The sequence below is a fragment of the Gymnoscopelus braueri genome (assembly GCF_963280865.1).
Source record: "Gymnoscopelus braueri genome assembly, chromosome: 10".
NCBI lineage: Eukaryota > Metazoa > Chordata > Actinopteri > Myctophiformes > Myctophidae > Gymnoscopelus > Gymnoscopelus braueri.
In genome coordinates, this window is record NC_137611.1 from 32600546 (window position 1) to 32617284 (window position 16739).

General features: G+C 41.2%; 1 protein-coding gene across 1 annotated transcript; it reads left to right on the top strand.

Moving 5' to 3' along the window:
• The first annotated feature begins 3368 nt into the window (after positions 1 to 3368).
• cnn2 (calponin 2) lies at positions 3369 to 12508 on the top strand. Its single transcript, XM_080439071.1, has 7 exons — positions 3369 to 3550; positions 7280 to 7401; positions 7629 to 7695; positions 8205 to 8342; positions 9283 to 9399; positions 10142 to 10288; positions 11093 to 12508. Exons 1-7 carry the CDS (start codon positions 3488 to 3490, stop codon positions 11402 to 11404), a joined length of 966 nt encoding a protein of 321 aa, XP_080295197.1. The 5' UTR covers positions 3369 to 3487; the 3' UTR covers positions 11405 to 12508.
• The last annotated feature ends 4231 nt before the right edge of the window (positions 12509 to 16739 follow it).

Here is a 16739-nt window from a genome sequence, read left to right on the forward strand (position 1 = left end):
TTGACTATTTTTCTTTTTCTTATTTTTCTTTCTATTTTTTATCTTATCAGTATGCAGTCAAACTGACTGTATGAGCTGGCTTGTTAGTATTTTTGTTGTCTGTCCCCATCATGCATTGTTGAACGATTTGTTTTTCCCCAACCATGGAGAGAGTCATCCACAAGGGGGAGCACTTAGCCTGGTATCCTGTATGTAGTGTTGAAAATGTGTTCTTGTTTATAGAGGATGTGTGACAACTAAGAGTTTTAGCTGAGAATTGAGACATATTACAATAATGGCTTAGCAAACTTGCAAATTAATGTATTTTGTTGTCTATAACAGACAAACAGCCCCAGACAAACATTTTTTTAAATATATTTAACAATTATTAGTCTTATAGTATATTGTTCATTAACTGTGTCCCTGTAGGTTTTTTGTCATATGTTCAAAGGCATTTTGTTTTTCTTCTGTGAACCAGTGAAAAGCTGCTCGTAGCATTTTCAGTGTTGGTTTTATTTTGGTCATAAAATGCTATTCCTTCTAACACAGAGGGGATCTTGAATCAAGACAATGTGGCTGTGACTCAGTCACTGCCTGCCTTCTGCATGTTGCTGCGTGTTTCATCAGAGGCTGGTGTGTCATCAGTAGGCTCACCTGTGAGACCCTCACACAGTCACATCGCGTGAAGCCAAGGGGATGTGATGTGAGGCAAGGCGTACTCCCTGTCGGAGGTGGATGTGTCCAGTTGAGGTACCGCCATGACATCATGAATGCTGTGTTTCAGACTCTGAATCACACTTGCGTGTGCAATGGTATGGTGTAATTGTCCATGGTGGGTGTATACAGTATATGAAAAGCAAGACAGGTGTTTTCATCCTTGCCCCCTTTGTGCTCCTTTGACCATCTGCTTAAAATCAGTCAGAACTGTCTGTAGACTACAGGGGACTTTCTCCAGTGGTAGAATATCCTGAAGTAAGCAAGCCCATGTTATAGGCCCATATAAGACGATTATGTCTGTCCCTAAAAGTTCAAAAGTTGCTTTTGAAGATTGATTGATTGAATACTTTATTAGACAGAAATGAAAACAGCACGAGGCACAGTCACACATTTAGGCTATAAGTATAACAAAAACGTCCTGGGGACTTGTTTCCATTGTGGTCCTGTGTATTCAATTCATCAACATAGCATAAAAAATCACACCCAGTGTGAAGTGGGCGGTGTGGTCACAGTGGTCATCACAGTGATGGAAGTTCACTTAAAGAAAAGTAATATTGTGGACCAACCATTGTACACCCCTAACTTAAAAAAAAACATAAATGTGTTTTTTTTAAGTGCATAGTCCTATTTATAGGGCTATGCACATGTGTCATGTTTCACTAGCCAATCACAGTCCTGAATAGACTGTGATTGGCCAATCACGGTGCAGGGTTAGGGGGGTACACTGGTGGCCAATCACAGCGCAGGGTTGGGGGGGTGCAATTTATGTCCCTGGTTTCACCGCCCAAAAATAACACCAAAATACAATATCAACAAATATAAAACACTATATGTACAGAGTAGGAAAAAAGGGTGAATGTAGATAGTGTATGCCATCATCTTTCTATGGGAGAGGTGAGTTTACCTCCCCCTATCGCCTCCTGAAAGATGGATTTTCAGGCCTGTTTTGAAGGAAGCCAGTGATCCACATTTTTTAAGGGATGGTGTCAGGTCATTCCACACTTACATTCCAAGAATGTACCCATGTTTGAATAGGTGGGTGGTACCAGGTCGCTGTTGCCGTTCCCTCTAGTATTGTGGCTGTGGGTATCGCTCACTTTATTTAGGTAGTTAGTCAGATATGGGGGTATTGAGGGCAGAGCCCCTTTGACTATCTAGAAAGCCAATCCCATTTTTAATTGCTTAATCCTGTCTTCTACCCTGAGTCATCCTAAACAAAAAAAACGTGTTGGAAATAGGAGAGTCCAGGCCGAGAAGTTGTCAAATCAGTTTGTTTTGGGAGGTCTGAATCTTGGAGAACTAAGAGGTGCAAGCATAGTTAAAGTGGCATTGAATGAGGGCTCCGGGCAAGAGTCCTGAGAGCACTTGTTGACAAAAGAGGAAATTCTGCCCAAAAATCTTGTTTTTTTATTTACTTTTTTGATCACCTTTGATTCCATTCTTTATATATAGATTATATATATTATAGGCTACTCTGATTAACCGTTGCAATTTATACAGTCACTGTGGCTGTCGGCTGTGAAAGTGCGAATCCATTTGAATGTATCAAAAAAGCATAACTGGCTACTATGTAGGCCTAATTATTGCATTTCCAAAAATAGCTTGGAGTATACTTATTCAAAATGAGTAAGGAGAAAGTAGAATGAATAATTTTACTCAGAATATACTAATAATATTGCAGTGTATATGGTGACCAAAGCTGTGGTTTTAGGAAAGGTATTAAATATACTGTCTGGCAACTGTCCAGCCGTTTCCCATTATCAGATAAAGCCCCTGCTTTGCCATGCTGGACTCAGAAGTAGCTGAATGCAAGATGATCCATTAAGCTTTCAACCATGGTCTCATAATCTAATTCAGTGCACTAGACATTCTCATCATTCCAAAGCAGTACAAAAAACCTTGGAATGAGTGGTGTGTGTGTGTGTGTGTGTGTGTGTGTGTGTGTGTGTGTGTGTGTGTGTGTGTGTGTGTGTGCGTGTGCGTGTGCGTGTGTGCGTGTGCGTGTGCGTGTGTGTGTGTGTGTGCGCGCGCGTGCGTGTCATCCATTCTAAAAACCAGGCTCTACAGGTCTATCATTACGTCATGGTAGCTTCTCGAACTTTTAGTAGTTCTAGCATGTTTTTTTTCTTCTCCCCCCCCCCCCCCCCCCGACAGTGACTCAAGAAAGGCTAACAAAAAAAAAAGCCTGGGTTTCCGAGGCTACTGCATGTCTTGCATGCAGGGTGGGACTGTAGGGGCACTCCCCCCATTCAGGAATTTGGGGAGTTTCATTCCATATAAGGAGTTTTTGATATCAATCACGACCTCGGGGAGAAAAAGGGAAAGGTGGAGCTCAGCGTTGCCATATTTTGTGAGAGAAATAAGCAGGTTTATGAAAATAAGCCCAAAAGAAGCGATAGCGACGCGTTGTGAGCTTGTAGATCTGCTATTTTCAAAAACTCTTGCAATAAAATGTGGTATAATAGGAATATTTTAAAAACATTCCAACAACACAAATGCTCCCTGGCACCAGTGTTTTGGCAATATTACTATTATTTTAAAAAGCCCAAACTCGCTTATAATAAGCCGACATGGCAACACTGGTGGAGCCTCGAATCGATGAACGCTTCGTTGCAGCGTGGGAGCGTTCTGATTGGTGGGCCGCGGGACAGAGAGGAAGTATTTAGTTCAACTCCTGGCTTTCATTGGAAGAGAAACCAAAACGACGTAGTTTCGCGCAGTATTTCTGTTCCTAAAGCGGGTCCATTTATTACACGTAAAGTATCTGAAAGTCGACAAGTTATCTTCTACAATGGCTGGTTCTGGTTTTAACAGAGGTCCTGCCTATGGGTTTTCTGCGGAAGTCAAAAACAAGGTAGGTGAAATGATAATACTCCTGCAGTTGTAATATGTAATAATAATGCTTTACCACAACACGTAGTTTAAGTGTTGATATTTAAAGGTATACGATTTTCCAATCACAGGTATAAAAAACGAGTGTTGACTGCAGTTACATAAAATGTTTTTGTTTTTATTGATTAAGTTTGCCATGGTACATTGAACTTGTTTTCCCACTTATGGAGCATCATAGGCTACTTGTAATTTTTGTCTTGAAAGAAAGGCATGGTTTAAGTGCTGCTAGACACTTACTTTAAAAAAAAAAAAAGTTGTCCATGGGCGTTGTCCTTTCGGCAAAGAACGTGTCGCTGTGGCAAAAATGTTCTCCCTTTTGTTGTTCTGTTTTCCCGAGCTCGTTGCCCGGCGTTGTGATCCGCATTAGGACCTAATGTAATTCACCTATTAGTCCCGGGTGGGTGGATGTCATCTAGCTCTGGTCCATAGCGTTAGAAGGACTTCTCCTCCTTTTAACGCTGTGGACCACAGCTAGATGCCATCCATCCTTTGTCCGAGGTTCCCCTAGTCTCCTTATGGCCTTGTTCTAGTCCAGGGGTCTGCAACGTTTTTCAGGCCAAGGACCCCTTAGCTGAGAGAGAGAGATGAAGCAGGGACCCCCACTACATATTTGATCAAATTAAACTTTTTCATTGATTTCATAGATCCATAGACTTGTGTAGCGTTGTGTTGGATTCGTGTTAATGTGTATTTTCAACAGTTAACCACTGAACCCTCAATACTTGAAAAACTTGTACTGTTTTTTTCCCTCTACACCAAACCGTTGTGACTCACAACTTGTGAGCTTGCTACTGTAGTTCTGCTATTTTCAGTCAATGTTCCCCTCAGAAAAAGGATGCTTTTGGTTTCAAATGGTTAAGGTAAAAAAAACAAAGTTCATATCACACAAAGATTTGGTGGCCCCCCTGTAGTAACTCTGAGGACCTCCTAGGGGTCCTGGACCCCCTGTTGAAGACCCCTGTTCCAGTCCATTGCTCTCGTCTGTCTGTGCTAAAGCGGCCTTTCTCTGCTCAAGTCATGTTAGATCTTTGTAGAAAGGTGGCAAACTCAGTTTTCAGTGAGTGTCTCCTCGAAGAACAAATCCACTCCCATACATTTTGGGTCTCCGGAATGGCACAATTAGTTGGGAATGTGCAACATTTATACAGCAGCCTGCCTCGGTATAGTCATAAACACCTTGTTTATTTGAACCTGCCCGCAGATATTTGGGCGCATCCGTATGTGTCCACTTAAAATTCCACTGTTGATACTGGAGATGGTGCTCTTTCAAAAAAATACTCTACAAAATAGGGACTTTCAGATTGTGTTCTGTAAGAAAGTTGTAGCATTAAAGTTTTTTTAGAGTGTATGTATATATGTGTGTGTGTGTGTGTGTGTGTGTGTGTGTGTGTGTGTGTGTGTGTGTGTGTGTGCGTGTGTGCGTGTGTGTGTGTGCGTGTGTGTGTGCGTGTGTGCGTGTGTGTGCGTGTGTGTGTGTGTGTGTGTGTGTGTGTCTTTTAATTGTTTTGATCATGTGTAATAATAACAAATTGAGTGAGCTGAAATTCCTACCACCATCATAGCCCAATAGGTAGGTATCAAAGCCATAGTGTTTAATACATGTCAGTCACAAATTGTCCTGTCCCTTGTATGATAACCAATGGGTGCAACATCAGGTGCAAACAGAGAAGGAAGTACAGTAGTTGTTGGCAATCTGGCAGAGGCCCTATTACAGTGTCATGTAACAATAAGCGTTGTACTGACTGCTGAACTGACTGCAGAGCCTATGCATTTAAGTCAGTGAGTCTACTCTCTTCTGACACATACATACTAAGGTGCCTTTAGCCCACCATCATCTGATTTATAGTGCCATTTGCATTCCTCTGCCATGTATGGCAGAGAGAGAGAGAGAGAGAGAGGGTCCTGTCCCCTCCCCACATCTCTGCAGGTCCACAGAACAAAGTGTGCTGGATGGTAAAGAATGGATGTTGATTTACTCAGTCTTAGCATTGTGTCCTCCTTGAGGTGCGAGTTATGGAGATGTTGAGCTGACTGGTATTTCCTGCCACTGGTGACGTAGCCTCCTCTGTGAAATGTGAGGCATTCAAGGATTAGCACTTTTCCTTCCTCTCGGCTTAAGGCTCGAGGACGCAGCAAATAGCTGACAGCATTCTACACAGTCACAGTCCTCTATATCAGTGGTTTCCAAACTTTTTAGCTCGAGACCCAAAAGAGAACTTTGATGTCTCCCTGGGACCCAAACTATTGTAAAAAGCCGATCTACAAGCGCACAGCGATGCGACACGTTGTGAGATTGTAGATCGGCTATTTTCACTACTCTTATTAATTAAATTTTTTTAATGGAATTTCTTTTGAAATTCTTTCTTTTGAAATAATTTATAACTCCCAACCCATAGTTTGGGAAATCTATAAGTAATTCAAACTACCCTAGCTGTAGTTGGCAAAAATCTTGAGCTCTTTTATTCAAGCACCACAAGACAAATTCCTTGAGGCCAAATTCCTTGAGTTCAGCTTGTCTCTCTAAATTACATCTCTAAAACGCCGTATGGGCAATTAAACTATAGACTAGAGCCAGTGTTATTTTAACATGTGGATAACTGTATGAAGCAAATGTAATTAGAGGACAGACAGACATTCCTTAGAAGTACAATCCACTGTCATTTGACTACAAGCGACATCTAGCAGGCCGATGTATATAGTATGTTACTCTGTGGTTTGGTTAGTGGCACATTGCCTCTTGGTTTGCGTTCACTCAACTTTTCTTAAATGTTTCTGCCTGTATTTCACTCTTCAAAGGAGCACAATACCTCAGCAGGCCAGCTGCTTAAGTTTTATAGAGTGATTTGTATTTATTTATTTATATATATATTTTTACACATGGTTCAGCAATGCTTTCCTGCTGCAAACAGGCCTATCCATCATTGTATGCACACAGTTTACTTGTTGAGCAGTTCCTTTCGAGGCCAACTTTAATGTGCCTTTCACACATGTGTAATTGATTGTAAAGTTTCTAAATCGGAGCATTGCTCCTGAAGGTAATAACAAGCCTCACAGGAGAGTCAGTGTGTGTTAAATCACATAAAACTGAACCCACCCCTTTCCTGTGCTTCAGGAGAGAATGAAGTAGTTTACTCAACAGGATGTATGTGTGTGCGTGTGTGTGCATGTGCGTGCTTTAGGTCACACCATGTCAATGTCACCCCATGAAGGTAGAACATTTTTTTAAAGGAAAATACCACTGAGACATAATACATCCCATTTGGACCAAGTGTGAAATTTAGGAGTGGCCATGAAACCAGTCACAATAAAAAATATGACTGCTAGTATTGACATTGACACTACATACTATAGGTCTGTGGATAGCATAAACATAATTTAGTTGTCATGGGCATTGGGCACAATGTATTGCTTTATGTGAAATATTTGTCTAGTCATCTCTTTTTATATAGTTTGGGTTGCATTTCAATGTGTATATAAATCTAACTATATAAATATCCATATAACTCTTGTTATGTGTATGTATGCAGCCCTTTAATTAGGCTTTTGTCTGTGTATGTATGTGTATTGTGCATATTGTGTACCCAAACAAGTCATGTCCCTAATACATAAAAACATGAATATGGGGACAAACATGTTTTAATTATGTCTGATTGTGAAACGCATTTGACCATTGACCTCTCTGTCCAATCAGATTGCTCAGAAGTATGACCTCCAGAAGGAGGAGGAGCTGAGGGTCTGGATTGAAGATGTGACTGGATGTACCATCGGACCTGACTTCCAGAAAGGCCTGAAGAATGGTGTCATACTGTGCGAGTAAGTAATGTTCTTAGGGCATCACATGTCACACTCCCACGCAGTGTGTAATGTCTACTCAGCATGTCTCATCTCTGTTTGAAGAGTTATGGTATGACTAAAGTAGCCTGCAAATCTGCTCCCATTTGCTGCATTAAAATGATAAATAATCTTTCTTTCTGTCTGTCTGTCTGTCTTTCTTTATCTTTCTTTCTCTCGCTCTCTATTTCTCTCTTTCTTTCCCAAAGCCTGATCAACAAACTTCATCCAGGCTCTGTGAAAAAGGTCAACCAGTCATCCATGAACTGGCATCAAGTAAGTTTGTTCAAAGCATGGGTGATTGTTGCTCTCATTCACTGCATTCCTAATTACAATGTGTTTCCTTTAGCAGACCATTAACATTTATTAAACACTTAATATTGCATTTAGTTAAACACCGACATATGCACGGTTACCCAACAGATTTGTTTTCAACATGCTTTCAACTTTCACCTATAATGATATGCCCAAAATAGGGACACTAAGTTGAAAGTGGTTTGAAAAACTAAAGTCAAATTATGGATACATCAGCCAGACCACTATATCTGTGGGGCAGTGGGCTCTGCTAATTTTAAGACTTGTTGAATTCTACACGCAAGCACACACACACACGCACGCACGCACGTACACACACAACATGCTTATAATTGCATTGTGTATCTAGGAAATACAGCTTTCAGCTTTTGGTCTGGAAATGACCTAACAGAAGCTGAATCTTGTTGCTCCAAATCCTGTAAATCCTGCACATATGCTATTGTTAATCCTGAGATCTTGTGTGTTTTCAGTTGGAAAACTTGACCAACTTCATCAAAGCCATCACAGCGTACGGCCTGAGGGCTAACGATATCTTTGAGGCCAATGACATCTTTGAGAGCGGGAATATGACACAGGTCCAGACCACGCTGCTCGCGCTTGCTGGCAAGGTGAGACTCAGATTCATAGCAGTTTCAGATTTGCTTTAACCACTGAAGCCCTATATACTTTGTTGTATGACGAATTTTGAAAACAGCCGATCTAAAGCTCACAGTGCGTCACATTGTGACAATACATGTTGTGAGCTTGCAGAGCCACTACTTTGGCTAGTTTTGAAATAAAAAAATAAAAACGTTTTTGCCTGTTATCACAAGCCCAAAATAGGGTTAATTAAAAGTGTTTTTTCTGCAGTGTATGCAGTATAGATGAAGCAGGGGCTGTGTTAGACCCTTCTCTGACCTCCCCCTCTGCTATAGCGCCGGGACTCGGTCACATGAAGCAAAGATCCGGCTTGTGTACGTGTATTTCTGATCATCGTATCAAAAAAGGTTGTCCCGGTATCTTACAGATGTATGTAGTTCCGACTATTTGGGAAAATTAATCAATGGGATGAAACAACCTTTTTAATCATTTTGACTGTTTCGCCGATCTACAGCCGATCTACAGCCGATCTACAGCAGAGGGGGAGGTCACAGATGGGGCTAGGGCTGTATTAATATCGCTTAACTTGCAGTATAAAGGAGTTGTGTATGTTTGCATGATGATGCATGTGACTTGTCTTGCATCTGAACACACTCAGTCAATGAGTTTGAGTCCAATTTAAAGACATGGCCACAGACTCATTTTGATTTTTACATTTATTTTTCACCATACTTTGTCCTGGTTTTGGTTGAACTTAAACTGGATGTTGTATCAAACATGAATGCTGCATAGAAAATGTGTTTACTATATTTCTTACTAACAATAGGGTATATTGAAATATTTAACTGCACACTATAGTATATTAAGTTGATTGTAATGCACCATAAAAAGCATAACCTAATAAGGTAACTGACCATGTTACTGGATAACCGGCAAAACAACTTTACACACTACATTCTCCCCCCTCAGGCTAAGACTAAAGGCTGCCATTCCCGTGTAGATATTGGTGTGAAGTATGCTGAGAAGCAGGAGAGGTTATTCGATGAGGAGAAGATGAGGGCTGGACAGTGTGTCATCGGACTGCAGGTACACTAACATTTCAAATTAAAACTGGCTGAATTGTGTGAATAATGTAAGATTTTTTTGTTTATTTGGATTTTTTTTTTAATATACCGGTACACAAATGTGTGATTTGTCACACATATATTGATTGATTTGATAGTAGCTTGATTTGACTTCTAGTTTGTACGTGCTATTTTCATTGCTCACCAGCTTAAACCGGTGCATTGGCTCTTGCGAAACTATTCCCACACCACAATACCACACTCTTATAGAAAACACCTGGACATTGTTCTCACTAATTCCCTAAACCTGTCTGGTTTGTTGTTGCCGTCACATGAATCAAGTCATGTCAAACAGATATGAGGGCTGCTGTAAAGAGTGAGAATAAGGCACAATGCTACTGGTTGTCTTACCAGTTTAATATAATTTGGCGTAGCTTTGGGTGTGACAGCAGATTGAAGCATACAACTGTTCAATGGGACTATTGTTTATCTATTGCTACCTATAAATGTTAAGAATGTTAGACAGATACTAGGTTTGTTGTTCTTTACCTAGTTTCTTTGAGGCATTGTTCAATTGTTCTCTTTGCACTCTACTTATGTGACTATTTACCTTGTTGTTTGCCGTCTAGGGCTCATGCTTACTCCACTTACTCTGATTTTGCACTTATACAGTAAGTCGCTCTGGATATGAGCATCTGCTAAATGCCTAAATTGTTGTAATTCTATAAGTGATCCATGTGTCTTCTTCTCTCTTGTATCATCAGATGGGGACCAACAAATGTGCCAGCCAGGCAGGTATGAACGCCTATGGCACCAGGAGGCACTTGTATGACCCTAAAGCTCACATCCTGCCCCCCATGGACAACTCCACCATTAGCCTGCAAATGGGCACCAACAAGGGGGCTAGCCAGGTACTGGAATGCACTAGTTGTTTGTCAATGGTCAATGGTTTACTACTAGATTGGCTTGTTAGCATTCTTCGCTGACGGCAATAGGTCTTTCTATTCTATTTGGAATACTAACAATGCTAAGTTGCTAACAAACAAACAGGCAAACACAAGTTAAAGCATGTTTGACTTAAAGAGCATTAACTGATTAAGGCCTGAGGCCGATTCTATACAAATGCCTTCTAAAGCAGTAGTTCTCAAACTTTTACATGCCACGGACCCCCATCTGAAAATGTTTTGGCCAGGGATCCCCAGAGGAGAAGATTTGTATAAAAAAAAGATAAATGAGTTTGTATATCTACTATTTTTTGAGAACCACTGTTCTAAACCACTGTTCTAGTCATGTTGCTATACAGCTAAAATTTAAAATGACACAGATGCTTTCCAGGTTTTGATGGTTTAAGACTAAGTGCAAAGGAAACGCTTTATAAACATAGTGAAACTTGTGGTTTATTCAGCACAGACAACCATGGCCAAGCATGGTTTATTCTTGAGCCCTGTTATGATGAATCAGTTTCGTATTTAGTCTTTTAACAGCCTGCTGGAGTTGACATCCAATCTCTTTGGCCTAGAACCCAGCTGGATTTAGTTCCAGTGCTGTGTGCAGTGACAAATCAGTGTTCATTCTGAGAATCTCAAGACCTAGATATGACTTTTGTTCAGAAGTTGGGTTAGGACACATGTCTAAGGTTATCACAATGACTTGCCAGAGAGATGCTACTAAAGGGTCTAAAATATCTCTCGCTCTCTCTTTCCCTTTTCCGCCAGGCTGGAATGACAGCCCCAGGGACCAGGCGTGCCATCTACGACCAGAAGCTGGGCACAGACAAATGTGACAACAGCACCATGTCCCTGCAGATGGGGTCCAACCAGGGAGCCAGTCAGAGTGGCCAGAACTTCGGCCTGGGCCGGCAGATCTATGATGCCAAATACTGTCCCAAAGCCGGTGAGGCTACAGAAGAAGCAGAGGACCAGAACGGAGACGGCGGAGCCCGCGAGTTCATCCCAGACTTCCAAGACGAGGGTTACCAAGGTTACCATGAAGAGGAACCGGCTGTAGCGGAAGGGACTGATTATTAGAATGAATGGACGAGGAAAGGTGTTGTATAGAGGTGTGATAGACTGTCAGCAAACAGAAGAAGGCTTTTTATTATTTTTGTATTGTTGTTACTCATAGGATTTTGCACCTTTCTGGGTAATATCCAAATACTTTTGTATCAAATTTCCCTCTTACCAACATCTGTGCAAGAGAGATGTTACACATATCACAATGAATTGTATTTCAGTGGTTCTTATTTTATTTTATATTTGTTCTCAAACGGCTATTGTGTTTAGAATGTAACCACTAAAGCCGGTATCTGCCTCAGCAGTGAGCAGCTTTTGTACCCAGCCCAGGGAAGTTTATGAAGTGCCAAAGTCCCACTCTGTATTTCCCCATGTCCCATATATTACTCGTCAATCAAGGAAAGTCCCTAGGTTTTTTTTGTTTTGTTTTTCGTGGACATGAAAATGAGACTTTTCAGATAAAAAAAAGGTTAATGTTCTTGAAAAATCAAAACACTTTCTTGTATTTATATACTCTTGTGAAAACTAGATAAAAGGTATGTATATGATAGTTTATGTGAATAATAATGTGAATTTGTTACAGTACTGCTTGCATCCTTTCAGTATTTAAGTCAGTGACATAAACGATAAACTTGTTTGGTTATTTGCTGAGACAGACGAGGGAACAAAATGGGTTTGTGGGAACAAGCCACTGTCTCACCACCATCTTCTATCCGTGCTCTCAACTCATTTCACTCTTTTGTTTCCTGTGTAATTTCTTTCTTTCGTTCTTTTTTTTTTAGGGGGGGGGGGGGGGTTCCTTTGTTTGCATAGCCAGTCCAACTGGAGCCAGGCTTGTTTTCTTTGGATTAGAGAATATTAAAAAAAATAGATGCTCAAGTGAAGTTTTCAACATTCCAAGACAGAATACTCAATTCATTTGCCTGTTTGTTGTGTTTTAAGAAATCATACCTAAGTGATGGTTGATATGAGGACAAATAACATTGCATATGGGACTGCTGTCTTACAGTCCTATTCCTTCAGGATCCTTTTTTTAAATAATGGAAACATTTGTTCAAGCTGAATTATTATTATTATTATTTTTGGTGAATAAACTGTAATAAATGTGCTATTTCTTCATCAGATGTGTTGTCATTTGTAAAAAATAAAATATAATAAAGAAAAGGAAAAAGCAAGAAAAAGGGGGAGGTTTCATTATTTGTCGCAAGGCCTTCACCCTCTTGAAGTTTGTATTAGAAAAAAGAGATTTAAAAATATATATATAATATAAATTTGGTTAGCATTTGTTACAAGGCCTTCACCCTCTTGAAGTTGACTGCAGTAATGTAGCCCAGTTCGGAAGCCAATAACTGAAGATATATTGTGTGATTGTGTACTCAATAAATATAAGCTGACGGGATCGGTGAGTGCTCTCAAACAAGTCAGATACAGGAGTAGATGTAGATATACAGCAGATACAGGAGTAGATGATTGAGTATGAGAATGTATTCTACAGTATGGGTCTTCAACAGGGGGTCCGGGACCCCTAGGGGGTCGTCAGAATTACTACGGGAGGCTGCAATCGGATTTTATTAATTTAATCATTAATTATTATATTATTTTAGTTTAAATGTCTGAAAATACACATTAACATGAACCCAACATATTATTAGCAAAGATGATACGTAAACAAACAACACTGTTGATAGTCCTGTGTAAATTAAATGTCTGTTTGTAGGCACTTAAAATAAACAAACAGTGGAATACTTCCAAGCTAGTCTCAAATCTCGGTCAACAGACAGCTTTCTCAAAAAAGAAAAAAGAGGGGGGGGGGGGTATAATATGTAATATAATTGTATGTAATTTAGTGGGGGTCCCTACTTCCTCCCTCTCTCAGTTAAACGTTGAAGACCCCTGGCCTACAATGTAATGGCCATGCTGAAAACATATTCTTTATATTGATCCACATCAGTTCTTGTTATGTGTTTTTAAATGTAACATCATGTCTGTGACTTGTTCCCATGTTTTTGTTGTTTAGTTTTCTTTGCTCAACCACAAATTGAGGGGACCATATTTTCAAACCCCCAAACCAGGACCCTTAAATGAACCGCACATTCAAGCGTGCTCACATGTTTGTAAGGTGTTTCCATTAGAATGGGTGACAATTATTTTATCTCAGTGACTGGAGCGAACTCTCTCTCCTCCGTCCTGATACTCCTGGACCTGTCTGCAGCGTTCGACACAGTGAACCATCAGATCCTCCTCTCCACCCTCGAGGGGATGGGTGTCTCAGGCTCTGCACTCTCCCTGTTTGCATCCTACCTGACAGGTCGCTCCTACCAGGTGATGCTGAGAGGGTCTGTGTCAGAACCACACAGGCTCACTACTGGGGTTCCCCAAGGCTCGGTTCTGGGTCCTCTTCTTTTCTCTCTCTACACTACATCTCTTGGTGCTGTCATCCACTCCCATGGCTTTTCCTACCACTGCTATGCCGATGACACCCAGCTGATCCTCTCATTCCCCCCCTACATCACAACACAACATCAGGAGGATTCGTCCCTTCCTCACAGAGAAGGTAGCCCAGGTGCTCATCCAGGCTCTAGTCATCTCCCGCCTGGACTACTGCAACTCCCTCCTTGCTGGTGCTCCGGCATCTGCCATCAGACCTCTGGAGCTTGTTCAGAAAGCTGCGGCTCGTCTGGTGTTCAACCGCCCCAAGTTCTCCCACACAACTATCCTTCTCCGTTCTCTACACTGGCTCCCCGTAGCGGCTCGCATTCAGTTTAAAACCCTGGTGCTAGCCTATAGGGCAGTGAAAGGAACAGCTCCTTCTTACCGCCGGGCTATGGTCGATGCTTACACCCCTGCCCGACCACTTCGGTCTGCCACCTCGGGGCGACTGATTGCCTCGTCACTCAAGGGTCCTTCTGGTCGATCTACACGGTCACAACTTTTTTCTGTTCTGGCCCCACAGTGGTGGAATGAACTTCCCACTGATGTCAGGACAGCAGAGTCACTGCCCATCTTTCGCCGCAGGCTGAAAACCCACCTCTTCAGGAAACACTACCCTTCCTCTTTGCCTGGCCTACTACGAACTCTTGTTTTATTGTTGTATGGTTTTATTGGATCTTGTTTAGTCGATTATTTGTTTTAGCTCTTGCTCATTTGATTTAGCTATTTTGTCTCATCTGTTTAAGAAAGTAGGTAGCTGATATATTGCACTTTTACCTTAGCGCTAGGTATACTCTTGGTTGCTTGTTTTTGTAGAAAATGCACTTAAGACTTCTGGTGATTAGTAGTTTCGTTCCCTACCTATGTTGAATGCACTTATTGTAAGTCGCTTTGGATAAAAGCATCTGCTAAATGACTGTAATGTAATGTAATGTAATGTAATGGATGATGGTTAGGTAATAATGGATGGGACAGAACATGATAAATGTCTATGTAAGTGCTGAAAACAAGTAGGTCTATAATATTATCATTAGCCTTATTTTAATTGTGGTAGGGACAATTTGATAGGGAATGATGAAAACTAGGACATCTTTGTATTTTATAGATATTTTGTTGGGACCCAGCCTGAAACCGGGACAATACCAGTCAAACTGTGACTTCTTGTCACCATACACAACTGTCAAGAATGTTATTTAGATAGCAGGTTGTTTAGACAGATGCTAGGTTTGATGTGTATCTGTTATCCTAGTTTATTTGAAGCACTACAATGTTCTCTTTGCACTTTACTTATGTGCCTATTTACTCTGTTGTTTGTTGACTAGGGTCAGGGACGGATTAAGACTCACAGAGGCCCCTGAGCCAATTATCTCTCACTACTCCAGCTGTAAGGCATGTGTGGATCAATAAAGCACATATAGACATTTTATCATACAGGATTTACACCAGGGACCACCAACCTGACTAAGAATCAACCTGGTGACCACTGTTGTGTTGGGAGGGGATATGGGTGTGGTGTGGGGGGGAAAAGCTTGAAATTAAATAATGACTGTTGAAGGCTTGATTTAATTTGTTGCATGATACAATACTCATGATTTAACTGAATTATGCTAGTGGTCCAGAGTTAAAAAAAAAAAAGGTTGAGAACCACTGATCTATATTCCTATCCCACGGTTACCCTAAGTCCGTACTAAACTTCTATATTAAACTCATGTTAACAGATATAGTGATTGTAACTTATGAGCAGACACATGCAATTATGGGCACATTTCCTAATACTGATGACTCAACCAGTCAATCTGGTACACTTTCCCTTCTTGAGATTCTAACTCCCTTTTCTGTGGAATTTCTTGACCTCTGACTTCCCAGTAAACTGACAACATTGACACATATGTCATCATAGGTCACCTGTCACCAGGTCATTTAGTGCACTGTTTCTCAACTAGTCTTCACTTTCCTACATTACTAAATGCATAGTCAGTCATAATCTTCACGGACCACCAGTTGAAAACCCCTGCGTATAGTTGAATCATTCAACTATACACAGGGGTTTTCAACTGGTGGTCTGTGGACTTGAATGGGCAAAGAGGCGAGGCCGCCTGTGAAACAGAAGGTCCCTAGTTCGAGCCCCGGCTATATGTGTGTTGAGGTGTCCATGAGCAAGACACTCAACCCTTCAGTGCTCCTCCTGAACGCTCATCAGAACCATCTTAGTCCATGAGCCAGACAAGATTTCATTATCGAAAGAGTGGGCAAAACCAAACCTATATTAAATTGTTCATAGGGTCAATACGAGTAAATAAATATATGACAAGTAAGACGCACGAACGCTGGAAGCGAACGCAGATTGACTGTGGCTGCTATATTTCAACCACACTGTAGTAGTGCACTCTGGCGCACTCTGCCGGCTGCAGACAGGCAGTGCAGCTGCTGGCATTTCAGCACAGAGTTTCGAGTCACATGGGGGCACGAGCCAATGAGAGCGCGGCTGTACACCGACACACACACACACACACACAACCCGAGCACGGTTACAAAGGGCGCGTTCGAAAATACAGCACTGAGCGCACTGGCCAATACAAACTAATAGGCGAGTGTGCTCCGGTGCGTAATTTCCGAACGCACCCTATATAGTATGCTCCACTTGGTCGCCGCGCCTCCTTCCGCGTTCGCAATAACCTTTCCACAGGAGCAGCTTTTTCATGGTTATCACACATTTTGTTATTTTCCCCATACGTACATGACAGGTGAAAAAATGACAACATTTAAAAAGAAGTTATCATAATGAAACTTCCTGAGTTGATTACTTACATGAAGACAATGATTTATCGTATTACAAGTTTTCTGAAATTCTATATTTAAATATGCAAATTAGGCATTTAGTCCATGAGCCAGAGCCCCAAAATTGAGCCAGATATTGAAT